Source organism: Ailuropoda melanoleuca, chromosome 4 (genome assembly GCF_002007445.2).
Source record: "Ailuropoda melanoleuca isolate Jingjing chromosome 4, ASM200744v2, whole genome shotgun sequence".
NCBI classification, from domain to species: domain Eukaryota; kingdom Metazoa; phylum Chordata; class Mammalia; order Carnivora; family Ursidae; genus Ailuropoda; species Ailuropoda melanoleuca.
In genome coordinates, this window is record NC_048221.1 from 21,073,282 (window position 1) to 21,092,257 (window position 18,976).

An 18,976-nucleotide genomic window follows, 5' to 3' on the forward strand; every position below is an offset into this window, starting at 1 on the left:
GCCCCCTTGCACTTCCGTGTGCAGCGGCTCGAGAGAGGGAGGCGGCGGCACCGGGATCCCCGGAGCGACCCCCGGCATCCGCCCGCCGCGCTGAGGCCCAGACGGGGACTCACCGGCCTCCGGGCCCGTCCCGGTCGGGCCCGCACCGACCCCTGTCCGCGCGCGCGCCGGGGAACCGCGCCGGGAGCTGGACCCCAGCCGCCGCGACCCCTGGCGCCTGGCCGTGCGCGGGAGGTGAGTGAGGGCCGGGCTCCGACGTGGGATCCGGGCTGCCCCTAGGACGCGGCGACCCTCCCTTCCCCCTCCCCGATCCGGTTCCCGTTTCCGAAACTGAGAAACTGAGCCGCGGCCAGCGAAAGTCCTATCGCGCTCCGAGACCCGCCGGTGCCTCCGTCCCCCGTCTGTCGGTCTGTCCCTCGGTTCAGCGGTAGGGGTCGTGGCCCTCTCGTCGGTCTGCTCCCGACCCCTCTACCCGTCTGTGTGCCCTAGACCCTCGGAGCGTTCGAAGGTCCCTCGCGAATCCCCGGGGCCCTCGGTCGGTCCATCTGTCCCCACCCCCTCTATGTTCCCGCGTCCGCGTCTTTCTAGTCCTGCTGGGTCTGTCCGTAGCCCTCCGCGTGCCCCACCCCCACCGCACCTCCCGCCGCCCCCTGGATCCTGTCCTCCCGGAGCCGCGCCCCCGGCCCACACTCGTCGCCCCCTGCCGGTCCCGCCGCCTCTCCTTTTCTACGGGGGGGGGGGAGGCCAGGCCGCCCACCCGCCCGGCCTCGTCGCCCGCCCCTGGGTCCCTGCCGGGCCCAGCCCGCGCGGCGCCTCCTCCTTGCTCTCTCTCTTCTTTCAGTCTGGGTGTCTCTGCCTTTCTCTCTCCATCTGTCTCCGGGCTGGGCGTGGCTCCAGTCTCCACCATCCCCCTCTTACCGCCCCGCCCTTACGCCCCTCTGAGTCCCCTCCCCTGGAGGCCCCGTCCAGGTCCCATCTGTCCGGGCCCCTCCGCAATCCAGACGCCACCCCCGCGTGGGGGCCTGGCCAGGTGAGGAGAGGGGGTGGAGGAGAGCCGGGGTGAAGAGGCAGGAGGTGGGCACCCTCAGAACTGTCTCACTTCTCTGACACTCCCATTTGTCCTCATCTGGGAGGAGAACCCCACTGAGCCCCTTCTCTTACACCTAGTCAGAAGGATTTGGTGGGGTGGGGGGCATCCCCTTCTCTGGCCCCTACCCTATATGGTTGGACTTGACTCCTTGTGCTGAGTCGCCTGTATCTGAGCATTTAGGTATGTTATGTGTTGGTGTCTCCCTGTGTGTTCTGTCACTGTGTCTGTGGTCCTTGTCCACATGGTGTGACTTGCCTGTGTGTGCCTGTATATGTCTGGGTGTCCTGAGGCTCTGTGTGCCTTTTGCAACTATGTGTGTACTGTGTCTTGGTGTGTTGGTATGTGTGTGTGTCTTTGTGTGCCTGTGTGTCCCTTGTGTGTCTGGAGGGTCCTATGTTGCACACTGGTTTGTGCCTTGGTGATCCACTGGCCATATACATTTGAGCTGTTAATTATGGGAGCCAGTGGTGTTAGAGTGGCACCCCACAGGCTCGTGTGTGTGTTTGTATGAGTTTGGATGTGTACGCACACCCACTTGTTCATCCTCTCCTGCTGCCATGGAGCTGCTGTGACCAGGCTGATCTGGTCACTGAGGGAGGGATGGGGCCCTTGAGTTTCCTCGTTCCTGCTATGGACTGAGTTGGGGTGTGGAGGACAGGCCGGTAGAGGGCAGCTCTGTGTGTGTGTGTGTGTGTGTGTGTGTGTCTGTGTTTGTGTGTGTGTGTACATACCCTTGTGTGCACACGATGTCGAGGTGTTTGGACAACTGTAGCTGACTATAGGGTGGTATAAGGGATCTGGTATGTTCCAGAACTGTGGCTGGGATGAGGCTGGCAGGGGTGAGTGTATGACTGGTGGGAGACTTACAGTCTGACTGTATGAAACTGCCAGTCGGTGTGTTAGGGAGTCCCTGTGATTGTGGGGAACCGAGAGTGCGGCTCCTGCACCCCGGGGTGACAGTGCTGGGAGGGAAGGTGAGAGCCCTGGTGTGTGTGAGCATGTGGATGTGCGCGCAGCACTTCAAGCCCAGACCTGGTTCCTGGGGAGGCTGGGGAAGGCTCCCCCAAGTTGGGGGATACCCGAGGGCAAGTCTTTGGGTTTGCAGTGCTGTGACCGAGACCCAGGGCTCTGGACCCAGGAAAGACGTGGGCTCAAATGCTCTCTGTGCCTCTACGGGCAAGGGACTGGAGCTAGGCTTCTCTAAGGCTGAGTCCCCTTATCTGCAGAATAGAAAAAGTTGCTGTGAGGACTCAAGGTCCTATGTCAGTGGGCCTGGAGCGCAGGCTTGGCCCGCAGGCAGAGCCTAGCACATGCTGTCTTACTGGGTGACCACTCACTCCCACCCCCAACTGTATGGTCTCCATTCTCCTGGGAGCTGGGCTAATAAAAGCCCAGATAGGGGCGCCTGGATGGCACAGCGGTTAAGCGTCTGCCTTCGGCTCAGGGCGTGATCCCGGTGTTATGGGATCAAGCCCCACATCAGGCTCCTCCGCTATGAGCCTGCTTCTTCCTCTCCCACTCCCCCTGCTTGTGTTCCCTCTCTCACTGGCTGCCTCTATCTCTGTCAAATAAATAAAAAAAATCTTTAAAAAAAAATAAATAAATAAAAATAAAAGCCCAGATAGTCCCCAACCCAGTTTCCCGTCTGTGATGTGTCTGTTGCCTGTCCCATGCCCTTGACCGGACTGCTTGCAGGAAGGCAGATGGCTGGCAGAGACCCCGTGAACCCTGTTTAGCCCACTTGACGCCTGCCCAGTCTCAGCAGCACTGATGAGGGAGATAGTGCTGGGGGGTGATTTGGAGCTTGGCTGTGGGGCGCTGACACCGTTTAGCTGCCACAGCTAATTGGAACTTAAATTAAAATTTGGCATAAAGTACAGACAAGCCTGAGGGTGCTTCATTCCCCAGGGAGTGCTGATGGGGGTCTTCAGCTGGAGGAGGAGCCCCATCTGGGGAGGGGAATCTTTTGTGGAGGCCTGGCCTGGCCTGCAGGAAAAGTGCTCAGGTCTTCAGCCAGGAGCCCCGGGATACCTTGCTGCCTTTGCCGTTCCTTCCTTCTAGGATCTCTCTGGGCCTCAGTGTTTCCAGCTGTATAATGGGCCCAATATTAATAGGAGAATCACCTGGACTAGAAGGTGCAAAACAAGGAATAAGAAGGTGTCACTATTCATACGGTCCTCCCAGTGTGAGTCTGGGACAGGAATCGTCAGGCCATGTCACTGGGGCCTCAGAACTACCCGGGGAGATGTAGTCTCCTCATTTTAAAGATAAGACAAACAGAGGCTCAGAGAAATTGCCCCAGACCACAAAGCAGTGGCCTCCGCTGCCACCAGGTCTCCTAAGTCACAGGACGACCTCTTGCAGACAGGAAGATTAGGAAGAGCTTTCTTGCGACGTCTATAGTCTGGAAATGCTCCGAGGGCTGAGACCCAGTAATCCAACCCCTAGCATGGAGAGGACACGTAGCTGGTACCTTGGAAGAGTTGGGCCCAGCACCCCATTTCACAGAAGGGAAAGCCCAGTCCAAAGAGGCCGAGGTCTCCGAGCCAGACCGGGCTGACTGATGGGGAGAGCCTGTTTGTCTGTGCCTCCTGACTCAGCTGCTTTCTCTCGTTCCTGCAGGTCTGCGTGGAGCTGGCCCAGGTGAGGGCGGCGGGCCTCCTTCTGGTGGTGGCTGTGTGGTGGTGGCTGCAGCAGGAGCCAGGACTGACGGCAAGGGGGAGCCAGGAGCCCCAGGTAAGACCAGATCCCCCTAGACAGATGGACATATGGACTGTGTGCATGGGGTGGCCCTCCTCCTCTTTGGGCTCCTCCCCTTCTGCTGGGGGTGGAGGGGTGGGGGGGGCTGCATTGGTGGGGGAGGGTCCCACAAAGTCCTTGGGCTGGGTGTAGGGCCTGGGTGCCCCGAGGGGGCAGCAGTTTGCTTGGCCTATGAGGGCTCCCTGCCTTGGAGCTCAGAGGCCTGGACCGGCCAGCAGTTTGGGGGTGAAGAGTGGTGCCACTTTGCTGGTCAGTTAGAAAGAAAGTGGTGTATGTGCCAAGGTTTGAGGATGGATGGATCAGCTTTTCCGTGGCCCCTTGGCTCGGCCTCAGGCTGTCTTCATCATGGTTACAAAGGGGACCTCACGTTTGCCCTGCGCCCTACAGTGGGCTGGACATCAAGCTGAGAATGGAAAGAGGTCCCCTGCACTCTCTTCCGCACCCCAGTTCCTTCATTTCCCCAGCCTCTCTGGGGCGGAGGAGACACTCAAAAATCCCCCTCCCCAGCCCCCAGATTCTGGGTGAGTTGGACCAGAGAAGGCTGCATTCTCTCAGGCCCCTTATAAAACTAGAGATTCCTTCCTTTGGGGCCAGACTTGCCTCCTTCAGCCCCCATGGCAGTGAAAACAGCCCTGTGAGTTACCCATTGAGTGTCCAAAGTCCAGTGGACAAGATTCTGGGGGTGTGATGGTGCTGCTGAGGGCACCTAGAACCTAGGGAGTGACAGTGGGGAGGGGTGACCAAGGTGGTCTTTCCTCCAGGAGGCCTCCCTGATCAGCCCCCACTCCCCTCCCTACTGGCTGTTGGGCACCTACAGGTTTGGGGAGGGGAGTGAATGGACCAGTGGGGGCTGGGCTGTCAGAGCTTAAGTCTGTGCGGAGGGGGAGCAGGAGGTCAGGGTCCTGGCTCCTGGGATGGGAGTGGGGGCTGAACAAGGGCAGGGTCATCACCGGCTCTGCTGTTTATTCAACTTACCACCAAGCCCTGGGCAGGAGGTAACATGTCCTTGGCTGGCTGGGGGCCTCTGCTCCCTGAGGTCAGGGGGCCACCCTCTCCCAGCACTGAGCCTCATTCCCTAAGAAGTTCAACCAGTTAGTCTTGGAGCCAGGCCACTTTCAAAGCTCAAACATTACCTAGCCGGCGCAGACCTAGGTATGCTCACACAAGGACATAGAAACTGAGCTGCGCTCGGCGCCCATGCCCGCAAAGCCTCGAGTGCCCACACACACCGCACATGCACACACACGTCCACAGCTTTTCACATGCACTCACCCACAGGCACGCTCAAACACGCACACAGATGCTCACCCAGTCATCCTTGTACACAGAAGCCTGCCCACACACACCACACTGCCCACTCTGGGTCGGGACGGGGGCGGGGGGGGGTCCTCGGTCAGGGTCACAACCCAGCCTGCGTCTGGCACTGAGGGTGAGGTTTGAGGTGTGGCTGTGACCACAGGTGCTCCAGGGGGCTGGGCCACACTGGGAGGTGGGCTCTGCCCAGACATTCACCAGCCATTCTGCTCACCCGGGCGACCCCAGGCTGACCAGGACTCGGGGTGGGGGAGTTGGGGATGTGGGGGAAGGAACATGTGCTGTGCCGACGCCAGTTTGTGGCTGCTGCCACAGAGGAGGAAGTGGCCTGCCTGTGGTCGTGGGGCCAAGGTGCTCACAGGTGGGTGGGGTCTAGGCAACCCCTCTGTCCCCCATAGCGTCCATGCCTGGTGGAAGTGGAGTTGCTGGGCCCTGGCAGCTGGGAGGCAAGCAGGGTACTTCTCCCAGGGTGCTGTGTGCATTTTCTAAGGCCCGGGCCCAGGGAGAGGCCTGTCCATCTGAGGTGTTTCCGGAGGCTCACTTCCCCTGGGCTGCCCAGGAAGTGGTTTCAGAGTGGGACTGACCAGCCCTCTGTCTGTGGCCTGCCCCGCCCCGGCCTTGCCTCTGAGGGGACAGCGCCTGGCCAGTGGGTTAGGTTGACTGACCAGGCTTCCCACTGCCAGGGCTGACGAGGCCTTGACGGAGGCCCAAGGAGAGGGGTCGGGGGCTGAGGCCACGAAGTCCCCTGTAGCCCCAGAATCCCGCCTCCTCGTTCCCTCTGAGCACTACCCTGAGGCTGCGAGCACTGACTCTGGCAGGCACAGCTGCCCTGGGTGAACTGGCATCTCTGGGATTAGGCAGCTCAGAGCAGCTGTATGAATGAACCTGGGCAAGTGGCTCTGGTGCTGGGTGCCTCAGTTTTCTTCTCTGACAGATGAGACAGTGACAGCATCCATCTTCATGGGCTGGTGCTGGAAACTACAGATAATGTATGCAAAGCAGCCCGCATCGTGCCGGGCACTTTATTAGTGTTTCAAGAGGAGAAACTGTAGTTATGTAAAGCACTTAGCACTTGGTTTGTGGTAACTGTCCCCAAAAACAGCAAGTGGTCTTGATGATGGGGTTGTTATTGTCTGAAGGCCTGGACACGCACCCAGCATCACAGGGCCAGGTGGTCGCACAGCCCGGCTAAGAGGCTGGGTCTCAGGCTCCCTCACTCGCCCTCGTCCGCCTCCCAGTGGCAGTCCTGCAGGGCGGGGAGTGTGGGGAGTGTTCATTCCCTGTCCTCTGAGGAGAGGAGCTCCAGGGTGGAGCAGCTGTGTGCCCACTCAGCAGCCCAGCCCCCTCACTCCCTTTCAAAGGGAGAAAAATAGATCTCATGACAAATGGATGCAGGGAAGAGAAAGGCAGCTGCCTGCTGCCCCCTCAGGCCTCCCCTGGGCCCCTTCCCCCACTATGGTCTCCTGCAGACGCTGGGCTTGGAGAAGCCGGAGAGGCTGGCGATGAGGGGTGGATGGTGAGCCCTCCTGCCAGCCTGCCTACCCTTTGGACCCCTGGAGTCCGCCTGTCAACTGGGAAGGGGGCAGGTATCTGGGGCTAGAAATTCCCCCTGCACACATATCCCTACGTACATCCTGGACACCTGGCAGCTGGTGGCAGGGACCTGCCTTCCTGGGGACATGCAGAGGGTCAGCCCAGGGAGGGGGAGGCCCTTGCTCTCCAGGGCCAAGAGGCTGGGGGCCTTGGGTGTTGGTGTGGTATTGATGGTGGTAGAGTAGACGAGGGCCAGGAGACTGGAGAGAGGGAGACGGGCAGGGGCCTGGGCCAGGAGTGTGAGCGAGGGTAGGCTGAAGGGTTAGGAGCAAGACCTCTGCAGGCATCAGACAGACCTGGGTTGATATTTACTTGATATTTACCGGCTGTGTACTCTGGAGCCAGCACTGGACTGCTTTGAGCCTCCATGGCCTCATCTGTGCAATGGGCGGATCAGGGAGTTTCCATCTGAGACCTGAATGCTCAGGAACCAGCCTGTGTTTCACCGGAGGGGGCAGGAAGACGGAACAGCAAGTGCAGAGGCTCCAAAGCAGGAAGGAACCTGGCTGCTCAGGGAACTGAAAGGGGTCACTGTGGCTAGGGCAGAGGAGCGAGGGGAGGGCAGTGGCGGAGAAGGTCAGGGAGGTAATGGGAGGAGGTTGGGTGGGTCAGGCCCAGGAGAGGCATCTGGGCTTATTGGAAAAGGAGTGACGAGATCTGCTTTAGTCACTGGGGCAGAGGATGGAAAGCAGGCAGGTACAGAGCCTGGGGAAGGTGATGGTGCCAGGCTGGGGACAGTGGTGGAGAGAAGCGACAACTTCAGGGTAGAGTGCAGGACAGAACTGAGAGCGATGGTGGTTCGCCCTCCCCCCACCTCCACAGCCTCTGGCCCTGCTAGGTGAGGGAGCACTTGCTTGGGGAGCACCAGGAGGCCTGCTGCATATGTGTCTGAGTACCTGTACAGCGTGATGAGGCTGGGGAGGCAGGTGGGCCCACAGGCAGGCCTGGAGTTCGGGGGGCCTGGGCCGAAAGCAGAGACCTGAGAGTCAGCAGGTAGCAGGCAAGCCTGGGCTGGGGAGGATGGGGTTTGGTGGGTCTTTGGTGGGGAAGTTCGAGAGGCCCTGGGTACTGGGCTGAGATGGCTGTCCCTCGAAGGTCCCTGCCAAGGTGTCCAGGAGGGTAGGCTTGTGGTGGCTGAGCCACTGTTTTCACAACAGCCCCGGAAGCTTTGGATCATGTCACTGGCTTGTTGGGTAAACAGGCACAGTGCAGTGGCTGGGTGAGATGTGTGCGTGGTGTGGGCTGCAGGGGCTAGGAGCAGGGCCCAGGCGGGGCTGGGGGGAGATAGGAGGATTGCAGGGGCTTCCAGTATCAGGGCTGGAGAAAGCTTCAGGGTCTCAGTCATTAAGACAGGAAGACTGAGGCCCTGAGAGAGACAGCAGCCAGTGCAGGGTCAGCCAGGGGTCTCGAGCTGCCTTTGCCCAGCCCAGTCTGCTCCCAGAGCAGCAGAGTCCAGAGCAGGGCACTGCAGGGGTGGGAGGCTTGAGGGAGCCCCTTTACTGGTGCAAGGAAGTTTGGGGGATACCTACGGTGACAGGATGACTGGAAATGGGCAGTGGGGCGGATGGGGAGAGGGCCAGGTGTGAGGATGGCGGTGGTGGTAAGGACGATGGTCTCGCACTCAGCGCAGTCTCCCGGGCAGGGCAAGATCATTCCCTTTTAGAGAGAATGGTGCCTCAGCACCTTGGCCAAGCTCTCAGGGCACCGAAGGCAACCCAGGCCTGAACTAGACCTGTCCAGCCCGCACCCAGGCCCCCACTCCTAAGTTCCCACGTTCACTGGCTGCCATGGGATGGCACACCACGGCCCTGTCTCTCTGCCGGCTTCTCTCGGTCCCTAGAGTGGGGAGGTGTGATCTGGGCCCTACTCACCTTGTGGGGATGGACGGCAGAAGCCTTCGGTGGCCGTCTCACCTTTTCCTAAGCAAAGATTAATGTCCGCTATGGGGAGAACCAGGGTGCAGAGGGATAGGGCAGAGGAGTGCACTTGGGGCCTCCTCTGTGGAGGCTGGCAGAGGGGCCATTCCCACGCCCGAGCACACACCCATGCCCTCACCCCACAGGAGGCCAGCTGGCCAGTTCCAGGTTTAGAACTGGAGGGTCCCTTTCTGCCTCCCCCTGGGGCTGCCCCATCGGCTCTGTGGTTTTGGGTGAATTACTCCATCTCTGTTAGGTTCTGCCCAGTGAGTCTGGAGCTCAGTGGAGGTCATGTGTGGGGCGCCTGGCATGGCTGCCCTACCCGCAACAGGTGTACCCCCTCCCCTCCTCCTGCACGCCCAGCCTGGGACTACCACCTGTGACCCCTAGCCTTGTCCCCAGCCTCCGCCGTCCCCTCAGACAGGTGGGTGGGGAGGCCTGCCCTGCTATGCGCCTGACCGGCCCACACCTTCCCGTGTGCACTTTGGACTTTGCTCTGAGCCAGGAGGGACTCTCTCTGCCTCCCTCAGTGGGGAGGCCAAGCCTGCCCGACACCCGGCTGCCCTTCCCTCCTTAGCCGTTATCCCCAGGGACTGTGCTAGAAAAAGCTCCATTTGGACTTCCCTGGTGCCAGCCCTTATCAGATGTGTGTGGGTCCTTCCAGGCTCGTGCGTTTATGCCCGCGTCGGCCTGGAGCCTCTCTGCCCGTGTATACCTTGTGCTCGCGGCGTGCGTGTGCAGCCGATCTCTCTGTGCTGGGGACTGCGTGAGGGTGTCAGGGGCCTGTGTGGCCCGCGTGGGCCTGGGTGTCTGTCAACATGTGAGAGCATGGGGGGGGCAGTGTTTCTTAGCGTGTGTCACTGAGTCATCGTAGGAATGGGTATGTGCCTGTGGTTACCACCGTGTGTGCGCGTGTCCAGCTGCAAGCAGGGTTCCCCGTGTGTGACTGTGTGTTTGGGTTAGTGGGTGTGCCTGTGTGTGCACGCATGTGTGGTTATTCTGGGAGAGGCCCCGATGTACCCCCACCCCAGCTCCTCACAGAGCCCCCCTTGTCCTCAGTACTGCCATGAAGGGGCCTTTGTTCTTCCCTCGGGGGTACCTGGAGCCCTCCCTGCGACTGAGCCCAGGGCTTCCCCAATCCTAGGACTAGCTGAGTGACTCAAGGCCTGGGCCTGGTGTGGACTATGCCCCTGTCCTCACCCCTCCCCCTCCCGTGTGCTGGCAGGAGGGAGTGTGAGCCCTTGGGACCTAGGATCTCAAGTCCTGCCCCTCAGACTCTTCCAGCCCCTCTGGCCAGGTGGGCCAGCTATACCCCTGCACATCTGTCAGACTGAAGCCTGTCCTGATCCCCACTGCACCCCAGCTACCCTCACTCCCTTCCTTGCACTTACTGCTTGAACAGCGGTCATATCATCCTCTGATGACGTATTCATGTGACTGCCCCCCACTAAGCTGTGAGTACCATGGCCTGGTGTGTCCTGTCACTGGGGTGCCTGCCGGCAGGGCCCGAAGAGGGCTGGGCTGGGCCTTCGGGACTCACGGCCCGCAGCCCATCGTGCGTGGAGTTATGTCCCCACCAGCGCGTGTTTTCCTGGGAAGAGGGCCTGCATCCCTCATTGGTTTTCAGGGTGTCGCCACTCCTTTCACGATTGTAGAGGCTTCATTCGTGCTGCCCAGGCCTCACCTTCGATTCCCACTGGATCCCAATGGGCTGGGCCAGCCCAGCAGTAGGATTTTTGAATGTCCGGAGGACATTCAGAGGTGTGGCCACAGCTGAGAAGCCTGCGCCAGGGGCAGAGACCGTGCTCAGAGAACAGACCCAGGTCGTCAGCAACTGCACAGAGTCCTTGTTGGGGGAGTACGTGAGGTGGGGGAGCAGCGGGCTTCCTGGGGGAGGGGGAGCGGTTCCCCAGGGTTGGCCTTTAGAACTGTCTGGAAGGATATGTAGGATTACGGAGGGCATGTTGGCTAAGGGAATAACATGTGCCAAAAGGGGGGGCTTGAAAGTGAGGCGGGAGTTCACAGAGAAGCCAGAGTGAGACTGACGTCTGGGCTTTCTCCAAGGGCGGTGGGAGCCCCGGAGGTTCCACGAGTTGGCGAGGGAACAGGAGTGTTGGCAACTGGGAGGGGTCACTGGGGAAAAGGAGAAGAGTTCACCGCAGTGGTTGGCCTGTGTGGTATGTGGGAGGGAGCAAGAAGGAGCATGGCGAGGACGTGCGGAGCTCGTCCTGGGGAGGAGCAGGTGTCAGGAGCATCCCCTGCTTGGCCATGACCTGAGACCATGGTTGGTTCTCCTCCCAGGACAGGGCTGGGCATATGGAGGCTGGGGCACAGGCCCTGGTGGAAGGGCATTAGAAGGGCCTTTCCCCTCCCCCACCTCCTGCTCTTCTTGCTGAGCCCATTTCCTGGGTTGTGAAACCCCTGTGGCCGCCTTGACTTGCTTCCGTCTGGAAAGGCCATCTGGGGAGGGCCCCCCCCAACCCTGTCAAGCCCGGCCCCCTTGCCCTGTTGCCGCTCTGCCGGAGCCAGCCCTGCTCCGTCCTACTGATCCCACTGCCTCTCATTCTCCTTCCCTCCCATGGCCTGGGCCTCATGCGTCCTCCCTCCTTCATTCATCCTTCAAGGCCCTTCTGGGCTGGACCTTGAACTCCGCCCCCAGGCAGGGTTTGTGTCCCTGGGAGAGCCTGGCTCCGCTTTGCTGCCATCACCAGCCAGCCTCGACTGGCCGTGGGCAGTACCTTCCACGGGCGGGAGGCAGGGGCTGGCCCCAAGGTGGGGCAGGTATGTGTGAGACAGGGTTGCATGGGAGGGGGGCATCGTCCGCCCCCAGGGGTCTGTTCAGGGAAGAGCAGACCCAGCAGTGCCTCAGCTTTGCGGGCTTGCTTGCTTTGCTTGACCTCAGCCTGCCCCCTCATATTTCCCTGACACACTTCCTGAGAGAGCCTCCCTCAACATTCGCACACTCCCCAAGAACCTGGCCAGGTCTCTCTTCTCAGGGCCCCACGTTGCTCTTCTGTGGCCTGTGAGGCAGAATCCAATGCCAGGGAAGGGCCGGGGTAGAGGGGAACAGGTGGGATCTGCGGGCCTGGGGACTCTTACCGCAGGACCTTGCCCTTGGTTTCCCCCTCCCTATGAAGAGGAGATGGGCATGTTAGTCTTTAAAAGCCCATCTTTTAGATACATTTTGACTTGTTGGGTTTTATTTTTCACCCTTAATAAAACTATTATCAAACAAGTTACATGTGAGTGCTGTAGAAAGATTAGAAAATACATTTCTGTTCCTGATGACACCCCTCAGGCCACGTCTGCCACCCCACCCCCTTTGCTGGAACACACTCGCTGAACACGCACACTTGTCCTCTGCGCCCCGGGAGCTCCAACCATCGCCGTCACTCTGGCCACCTCAAGGTTGGCCGGGTCCAACCTGCCCGGAGCTGGCTGGGAACAGGTTTCCATTGCCCTGGAAGAGGTGACCTGCCTGCTCTGGTCCGGCCCAGCACTACCTTTCCTTACCTCTGGGTGGCTGGTCTGGGCAGGGGGCGGGGAGCAGAGTCAGTGGGCCCTCATGCTCTGGGACTGGAATCTACTATGGCCAAGCATTCTCCAGGTTTTGTACAGTACAGGCTGGCCCAAGGGGCCGGGACAGGAGGGAACATAGCAGTTCAGGGGTCAGCATCACCCTTGTACAGAGAAGGAAGAGGTCTTCAAGGTCAGGCCTAGGACCAGCCCAGAGCAGGTTGGGTGAACAGACTCACAGACTCTGGTTGAGCACAGGGCACTGGTCTCCTGGTGCCCTTACCTCTCTCCTTGGTTCCTCTGTCCTCAGTGTGTTTGTGTGTGTTGCTCGTGGCACGTTTCTCTGTCTCTACCTTTGCTCCCTCTTTCCCTTCATCATTTCTTCCTGATACAGCATACTGGAAAGAACATTGGCTGCAACGTCAGGCAGGCCTGGATTCAAATCCTTCTACCACTTACTGGCTGTGTGACCTTGGGCAAGTCACTTAGCCTCTCTGAACCCGTGTCTTCATCAGTAAAATACCCACTTCCAGAACCAGCACAGGGATGAAGTGAGCTAATGCTGTGAGGAGGTGAATCTGGTATGTGTTGGTCTAAGGGAAGGATGATGCTTCTTGTAAGTGAGAGTGCTGAGACTCACCCCCAGGTCCTCTGACTCTGTCTGGTGCTCTGCTCCCTGCTTCATAGGGCTGCCTGTGCTGCGGGCTGGAGAAGCAGGAGAGTAGAGATCAAGAACCCACTGGTGGCTGGGAAAGGGCTGGCTGGCCTCAGCTGGCTCCAAGGAGCTGGTCCCCGTGGAGGACTGGGGGGGGGGTGTCTGCCCTCACCACCTCCGTGGCCCTGCGGAGCAGCACAAGGCTGAGCCAGTGGCCTTCCTTTGGGGCCTGTGGGCCTGGGCCCATTTGCATGGGGGCTATAAATAATCGGCACACCTTGCTTTTGTGCTGTTTCTTCACTCCCTGGTTCCCCCACCAGTATTCAGACTCTGTTCGAGGTAGATGGCAATGCTGGCTCCGCTGTGCAGTGGGCACTCGGTGCGCAGGGCCCAAGACCTGTCCCAGGGTCCCATGGTGCTTGAAGACGGTGCCAGCTCACGGTGTCTCTCTGCCTCCTGAGGTCTGAGTAGTGCAGTGGGGCGGAGGGCCCATGCTCTAGTTTTAGCCTAGGAAGTTGGGGCTGGGTGACCTAACCCGAGGGTCACTGCCGAGTAGCCCCAGGGCAGCCCATGGAACCCAGGGGCCCCCTCCTCATGGCACTGCGGCCTGGCTGTGCGGGTTTGGGGCCAGAGCTGGGGCTGCTGTGGTTGTGGTTTCCCTCCAGTGGCTTCTGAGCATCAGCTGCTCTGATCGCTGAGAGCTGGAGGGCAGGTCCGACTGGCAGCCTGCGGGGCTGGGCTCTGCCTGCCATTCCCGGGGCTTCTCTGATTCCGTCTCCTCCGTGTAGCCCCGGGGCGGTCTTCACAGACAGCTCTTACTGGCGACCTAGACGTAGCAGAGGTCATGGAGCCCCGGGGCCATCTGGATTGGGCCCCAGGGACAGGCCATGGGGAGGCAGCTTGACCACTTGCCCAAAATGACCAGGTCATTTTGCTGCCTGGGCTGCCCTGACCCCCTCTCTCCCAGGAACCCAGGTCCCCTCAGCATGACTTCTGCTCCTTTTTCCCTGCCTGCCTGCCCCCTCAGCCCTCATCCTCTGAGACACTCTGAGTGCCTATCAGTGCCCCACCTGGGTGTCGAGGTTATTCTGCTGGGAAGCACGAGACCCAGCCTTGTCTGCTGGGGTCAGGCCCTGGGACTGCGGATGCAGACTTTGGCAAGTGTGTGTTGTGCAGGGGCCCTGCCGATCATTCTGGATCCCCCAGGGAGAACTCACCTGGGTGCGCCACACCTTCAGGCCCAGCAGGGTGGCAAGAGGGGCACGGTGTCCTTTTTGGCCTGAGAGTTAGGGACACTCACCCAGACTCATGCACACAGCCAGCCCCCAGGCCCATGCAGCCTGCTCTTGTCTTCCACGTTAGCGCCGTGCCCACCACGTGCCACCCACTCACACGTCCTCACAGGTGCACCCCCACACAGCTTCATACACACCATCTCACACACTCACGCATGCTGAGCCCAGGGAGGGGCAGGCCGCCACCCACAGCGGCTCCTCCTCCCCGCCTCCCAAGAGGTCATGGTGGCTGGCCTTGGCTGGTCTTCGGCTGAAGGCTTGGGGACCTGGGCTCAGATGTGAGCATCCATGCCCACTCTTGCTCCCTCTGAGGCGGAGCCAGGCCTGGGCAGGAGTCACGGTGGGGTCTGCCTCGCCCGGCCCCTCCCCTGTCCTCTGGCTGCTGGCCACAGAGGGCTGCTGGGGCCCCTGGGCTGGGCTGCAGGCTGAGGTCAGTGTTTCCTGTGAGCTCATCTGGACTGGGAACAGTAGAGCCGGCTGCCTGGTGGAGGAGCTGGGGGGCCACCCCAGAGGCTGGGGGGCGGCTGCACGTGCCCATGTATGTGCGTGGGGCTGGGGGTGCGTGTGTGCGACCACTGCCGTGCTGCCTTCTGTTCGGGGAGGAGCAAGCACATACCTGTGTGCGTGGGCGTGAGCGAGTGTTTTTCCCACCACACTTGCAGAGCATCCTTGTGTGTGCGGCCCAAGGCATTCTCCAGGAGTGACAGCCCGAAAGACCCTCAGGGTCACCTCCTCTCGTGAGCCTCGAGCTGAGGAACAGCAAGAAATAGGGGAATGCGGGGCTGACCCATGTGGTCTAAAACACAAAGTCAGTGTGTTTCAACATTAAAATAGTCTTATGTGTGGGGAAAAAAGTAGTTTGAAAGTGCAGGCAACCTCTGGGATGAGCGGCACCCGCCCCCGAGGGCTCAGGTTCAGAAGGTCAGGGATGCGTCTGGGCCCTGCCACTGCCCTGCTCCCTGAGTGGAGTGGGTGCTTGGTGAGTGGCATCTCGGCTTTTGGTTCTGGCTCAGCCTCGGGCTTTCAGGTTCTCCTTCTGAAAAGTGGGGCTGGTCATCTTGGCCCTGTCGGTCTGCCTGAGTCGTTATGAGCCAGCTTTGAAACCCAGAAGGGCTGCGAGGAGGAGGGTGCAGGGAGGTGGGGGCACCGTCCTGCCTGTCTTGGCCGGCACGTGCTAGGTACCTGGCCCGTGGTAAGCCCGCAGCAGTGGGGGAGTAAAGGAGGCCTTAAATGACCCCCCACATAAATGACTCGGGGTCACAGATTCACATGCCTTTAGGGCCTGGACGGGTTTTGGAGAGGAGTGAAAAGGGGGCTCCTGGCCTGGAGTAGACTGGCAGGTACTCAACAAAGGGGGCAGTGCCAGCCAGCTCCTGCCAGTGGGCTGCATGTCACAGCCAGCAGCCTTACCAGACTTACCACAAATCCGGACTTCTAGAAAACTTCTCGGGTTTCCCAATGGCAACAGGAACTCATGTCTTGTCAGCACACCATGGGGGCCAGACTCAGTGCGGTGAGAGCCCCCCCCAGGGCTGTCCCACGCCACCCAGCCTCACCCCTTCTGTCTCTGCAGCCCCACTGCAGGCCCCAACATGGCGCCGTTCCTGCGCATTGCCTTCACCTCCTATGAGCTGGGCTCCCTGCAGACTGCCGATGAGGCCAGCCAGCCCTTCTGTGCCGTGAAGATGAAGGAGGCGCTCAGCACAGGTAGGACTGGGAAGCGGGGCCCAGCGGGAGGCCCTGGAGGGCCTGTGCTTTGTTCCCCTAGAAGTTCTGAGGGATCCTTCTCTTCCTCATGCTCCTCTCCCTGCCCAGCCCTGTCATGGACGCAGGACCATAGAGGCCACTGAGTGCCCATAGGGCCTCTAGCACTGGCTACATGGAGCCACCTCTGGGGGATGGGGGCGGCCTTCTAGCTCCTCCCCCTTGGTGGTCTCACCCAACAAACTCCTCGTGTCCATCTGTGTCAGCCTCTGTGCTGGGCACTGAGGACACTGCCATGCTCCAGGGCTGACTTGGCCCTGCCCTCATGTGGCTCACAGTCAGGTGGTCAGGTGTGGGAGCCAGACACTGAGTCCGGTGATAGGGAAGCCCACAGGAGGCATTGTCCCAGGCTGGGGTCAGGGAGGTCTTCCTGGAAGAGGCAGATATCTCACACCATTCCTTCTGGCTTTTGCCTTCACCTGCTGAACTCCTGACTCATCCCTTAGGTCTTAGCTGAGCCGTCCCTTCCTCCAGGAAGCATTCCCTAACACTTAGGCTGGGGCCCACCACCTGACCGTGACGCAGACCAGGTCTAGAGCCCTGGCCCTGCCCTCTTCAGTCTCATCACAGCTGTGATTTGACGTTTACTTGAGGGATCAATGGGCTCGTGTCTCTGTCCTGGACTGGCTCTAGGGGACAGGTGCTGGTTTTAACTTCTCTTTCTGCCGTGTTCCTCACTTCCAGTGCCGTGGCTGGCATGAGGGGCCTCAGTGTGTGTTCACTGAGTGCGTGCATGAGGGGAGGTGACAGCTAAGTGGGGCTGAAGGAGAGGGTCACAGGACGAGGGAGCAGCAGGAGCAGAGGCCTGGTGGTGGGACCTACCGGGGCATCCTAGAGGAGCTGCTGGCAGTTCTGTGTTCTGGAGTGTTACGAATGACACGGGGCTGGAGAGGGGAGCAGAGCACAGTTGTGAAGGCTGAGGAGTTGAAATAGCCTCAGGAGGGCCCTCAGGGGGCGATGGGGAGCCAGGCAGACTCTCTCCGGGCTGGAGCTGTGGGGAGTCTGGGGAGGGTGGGACAGAGGGGCCCCAGCCACACCTTTACCTGGCCCTTTGGCAGAGCGCGGGAAGACGCTGGTGCAGAAGAAGCCCACCATGTACCCCGAGTGGAAGTCCACATTCGACGCCCACATCTACGAGGGCCGTGTCATCCAGATCGTGCTGATGCGGGCCGCCGAAGAGCCGATGTCCGAGGTGACAGTGGGCGTATCGGTGCTGGCTGAACGCTGCAAGAAGAACAACGGCAAGGCGGAGTTCTGGGTGAGGGCGCGCGGGCTGCAGCGGTGCACACGCACGTGTGTGGGGTGCGGGTGAGGGCGCGCGGGCTGCAGCGGTGCACACGCACATGTGCGGGGTGCGGGTGAGGGCGTGCGGGCTGCAGCGGTGCACACGCACGTGTGCGGGGTGCAGGTGAGGGCGCACGGGCTGCAGCGGTGCACACACACGTGTGCGGGTGCCGGTGAGGGTGCGCGGGCTGCGTTCACACGCACGTGTGTGGGGTGCGGGTGAGGGCCTGCGGGCTGCAGCGGTGCACACGCACGTGTGCGGGGTGCAGGTGAGGGCGCACGGGCTGCAGCGGTGCACACGCATGTGTGCAGGTGCGGGTGAGGGCGCGCGGGCTGCAGCGTGCACACGCACGTGTGCGGGGTGCGGGTGAGGGCACGCAGGCTGCAGCGTGCACACGCGTGTGTATGTTCCATCTGGCCTCCTGAGCGGCTCTGCGGCTGATAGCAGTTCGGTGACTGATCAGATCCCAGCCCCTCTGAGCCAGTGTCTGAATCTGTAAAAGAAACTAGTAAAAGACCCTCCCTCGAGGTCTGTTGTTCAGGGGAAACGAGCCACTGAATGCCAAGGGCCTATTGGAGCTCTGGGCATATAGTAGGTGCTGAAGAGCCACTGTGACTACCTTTTTCCCTTTCAGTTTTGCAGAAGCAGGACAGGCACATGGTAAAACATTTCAAAATGTATGTAAGGGGTATGTCCTGGCCCCACCACCAGGCGCCAGGCCCCCTCTCAGTGGCCCTTTTGTTCTGAGTTCTGTTTGGAACCTTCACAGAGATTCCAGAGGCAGGCAGGCATGAGCAGGCACAGTTACGTGTCTTCAGCAGTGAGGCGGTGGGAGAAGGGGAGGCCAAGGGCCACCACTCACCTGCTGGAACAGGGACTCCTCACACGCACGCGGCCATGTGTCCCTCATGGCCATGGGATGTCCATGCTGGCAGAGTGTCTCTTGCCCCCTGGGGTTACCCGTGGGCTCCTGCAGTCAACATGTCCCCACGGGAAAAGACCCTATGACCCTCGGGGACTCTGGTCAGCCTCCAGGAAGGCATGAAGGGGCCGGGCCAGGAGAGAAGTTGGCCAAGGGCTGCACCGACCCTTGGCTGGTCAGGCAGAGACACTTGCTGTGCTCTCCGTCTGCTCCACCAAGGGACAGTGTCAGGCACCAGGCATGAGTCCTGGGAGAGGTGAAGGTCCTGCCTTCAGAACTGTGTAAGGAGACCAGGTGTGCAGAGCCCCCGCCACAGAGAGCACAGGCGGGGGGTGTCAGCACAGATGTGCCTGTGTCTCTGCATGTTCAGGGGCTGGGGGACCTCTATTCTAAGGTCCTTGTCAAGGGGGGCAGCCAGGGGAGGGGTGGGGAGTTTCCCTTCCCACTCTGTTCCTGGGCCATGTGGCCGGGCTGGGTGTGGGCTGGATCCTTTCACTTCCCCAAATGTAATAATACCCCTGGGTCGGGGGTGGGGGCGGGGCTCAAGGGTGGGGCCGTGCCCACACTGGGCAGACAGGTGTCTGGCTAGGCTGCCAGGACTCCTTTGGCCTTGGGGGACCAACCATGGGGGCGGGTTCTGAGTCCAGCTTGGCTGGAGCCCGTCCCTCATTGACCCCCCCTCCCCCCAACCCTGTCTCCTGCAGCTGGACCTGCAACCCCAAGCCAAGGTGTTGATGTCTGTGCAGTATTTCCTGGAAGATGTAGGTAAGACCCTCCCTCCCTGGGCAGGGGACATAGGTTCAGAGGCTAGAGCCAGGGCGGAAGCTCAGGGAAGCCGTCCGTTTCAACAGTCTACCTGGGGCCAC

At 60.7% G+C, this 18,976-nt stretch overlaps 1 protein-coding gene across 3 annotated transcripts in view; it reads left to right on the top strand.

The window, feature by feature from the left end:
• PRKCD (protein kinase C delta) overlaps window positions 1–18,976 on the top strand; it is a 32,190-nt gene continuing 13,214 nt past the window's right edge. The window contains exons 1-5 of one of the 3 annotated variants that reach the window (XM_034658471.1): window positions 1–234; window positions 3,713–3,826; window positions 15,713–15,846; window positions 16,962–17,161; window positions 18,815–18,875. In XM_034658471.1, coding sequence (XP_034514362.1) covers window positions 15,732–15,846; window positions 16,962–17,161; window positions 18,815–18,875 — 376 coding nt within the window. In that variant the 5' untranslated portion in view covers window positions 1–234; window positions 3,713–3,826; window positions 15,713–15,731. The remainder of the gene's footprint in view (window positions 235–3,712; window positions 3,827–15,712; window positions 15,847–16,961; window positions 17,162–18,814; window positions 18,876–18,976) is intronic. The other 2 variants (XM_034658469.1, XM_034658470.1) reach the window with 2 other exon arrangements.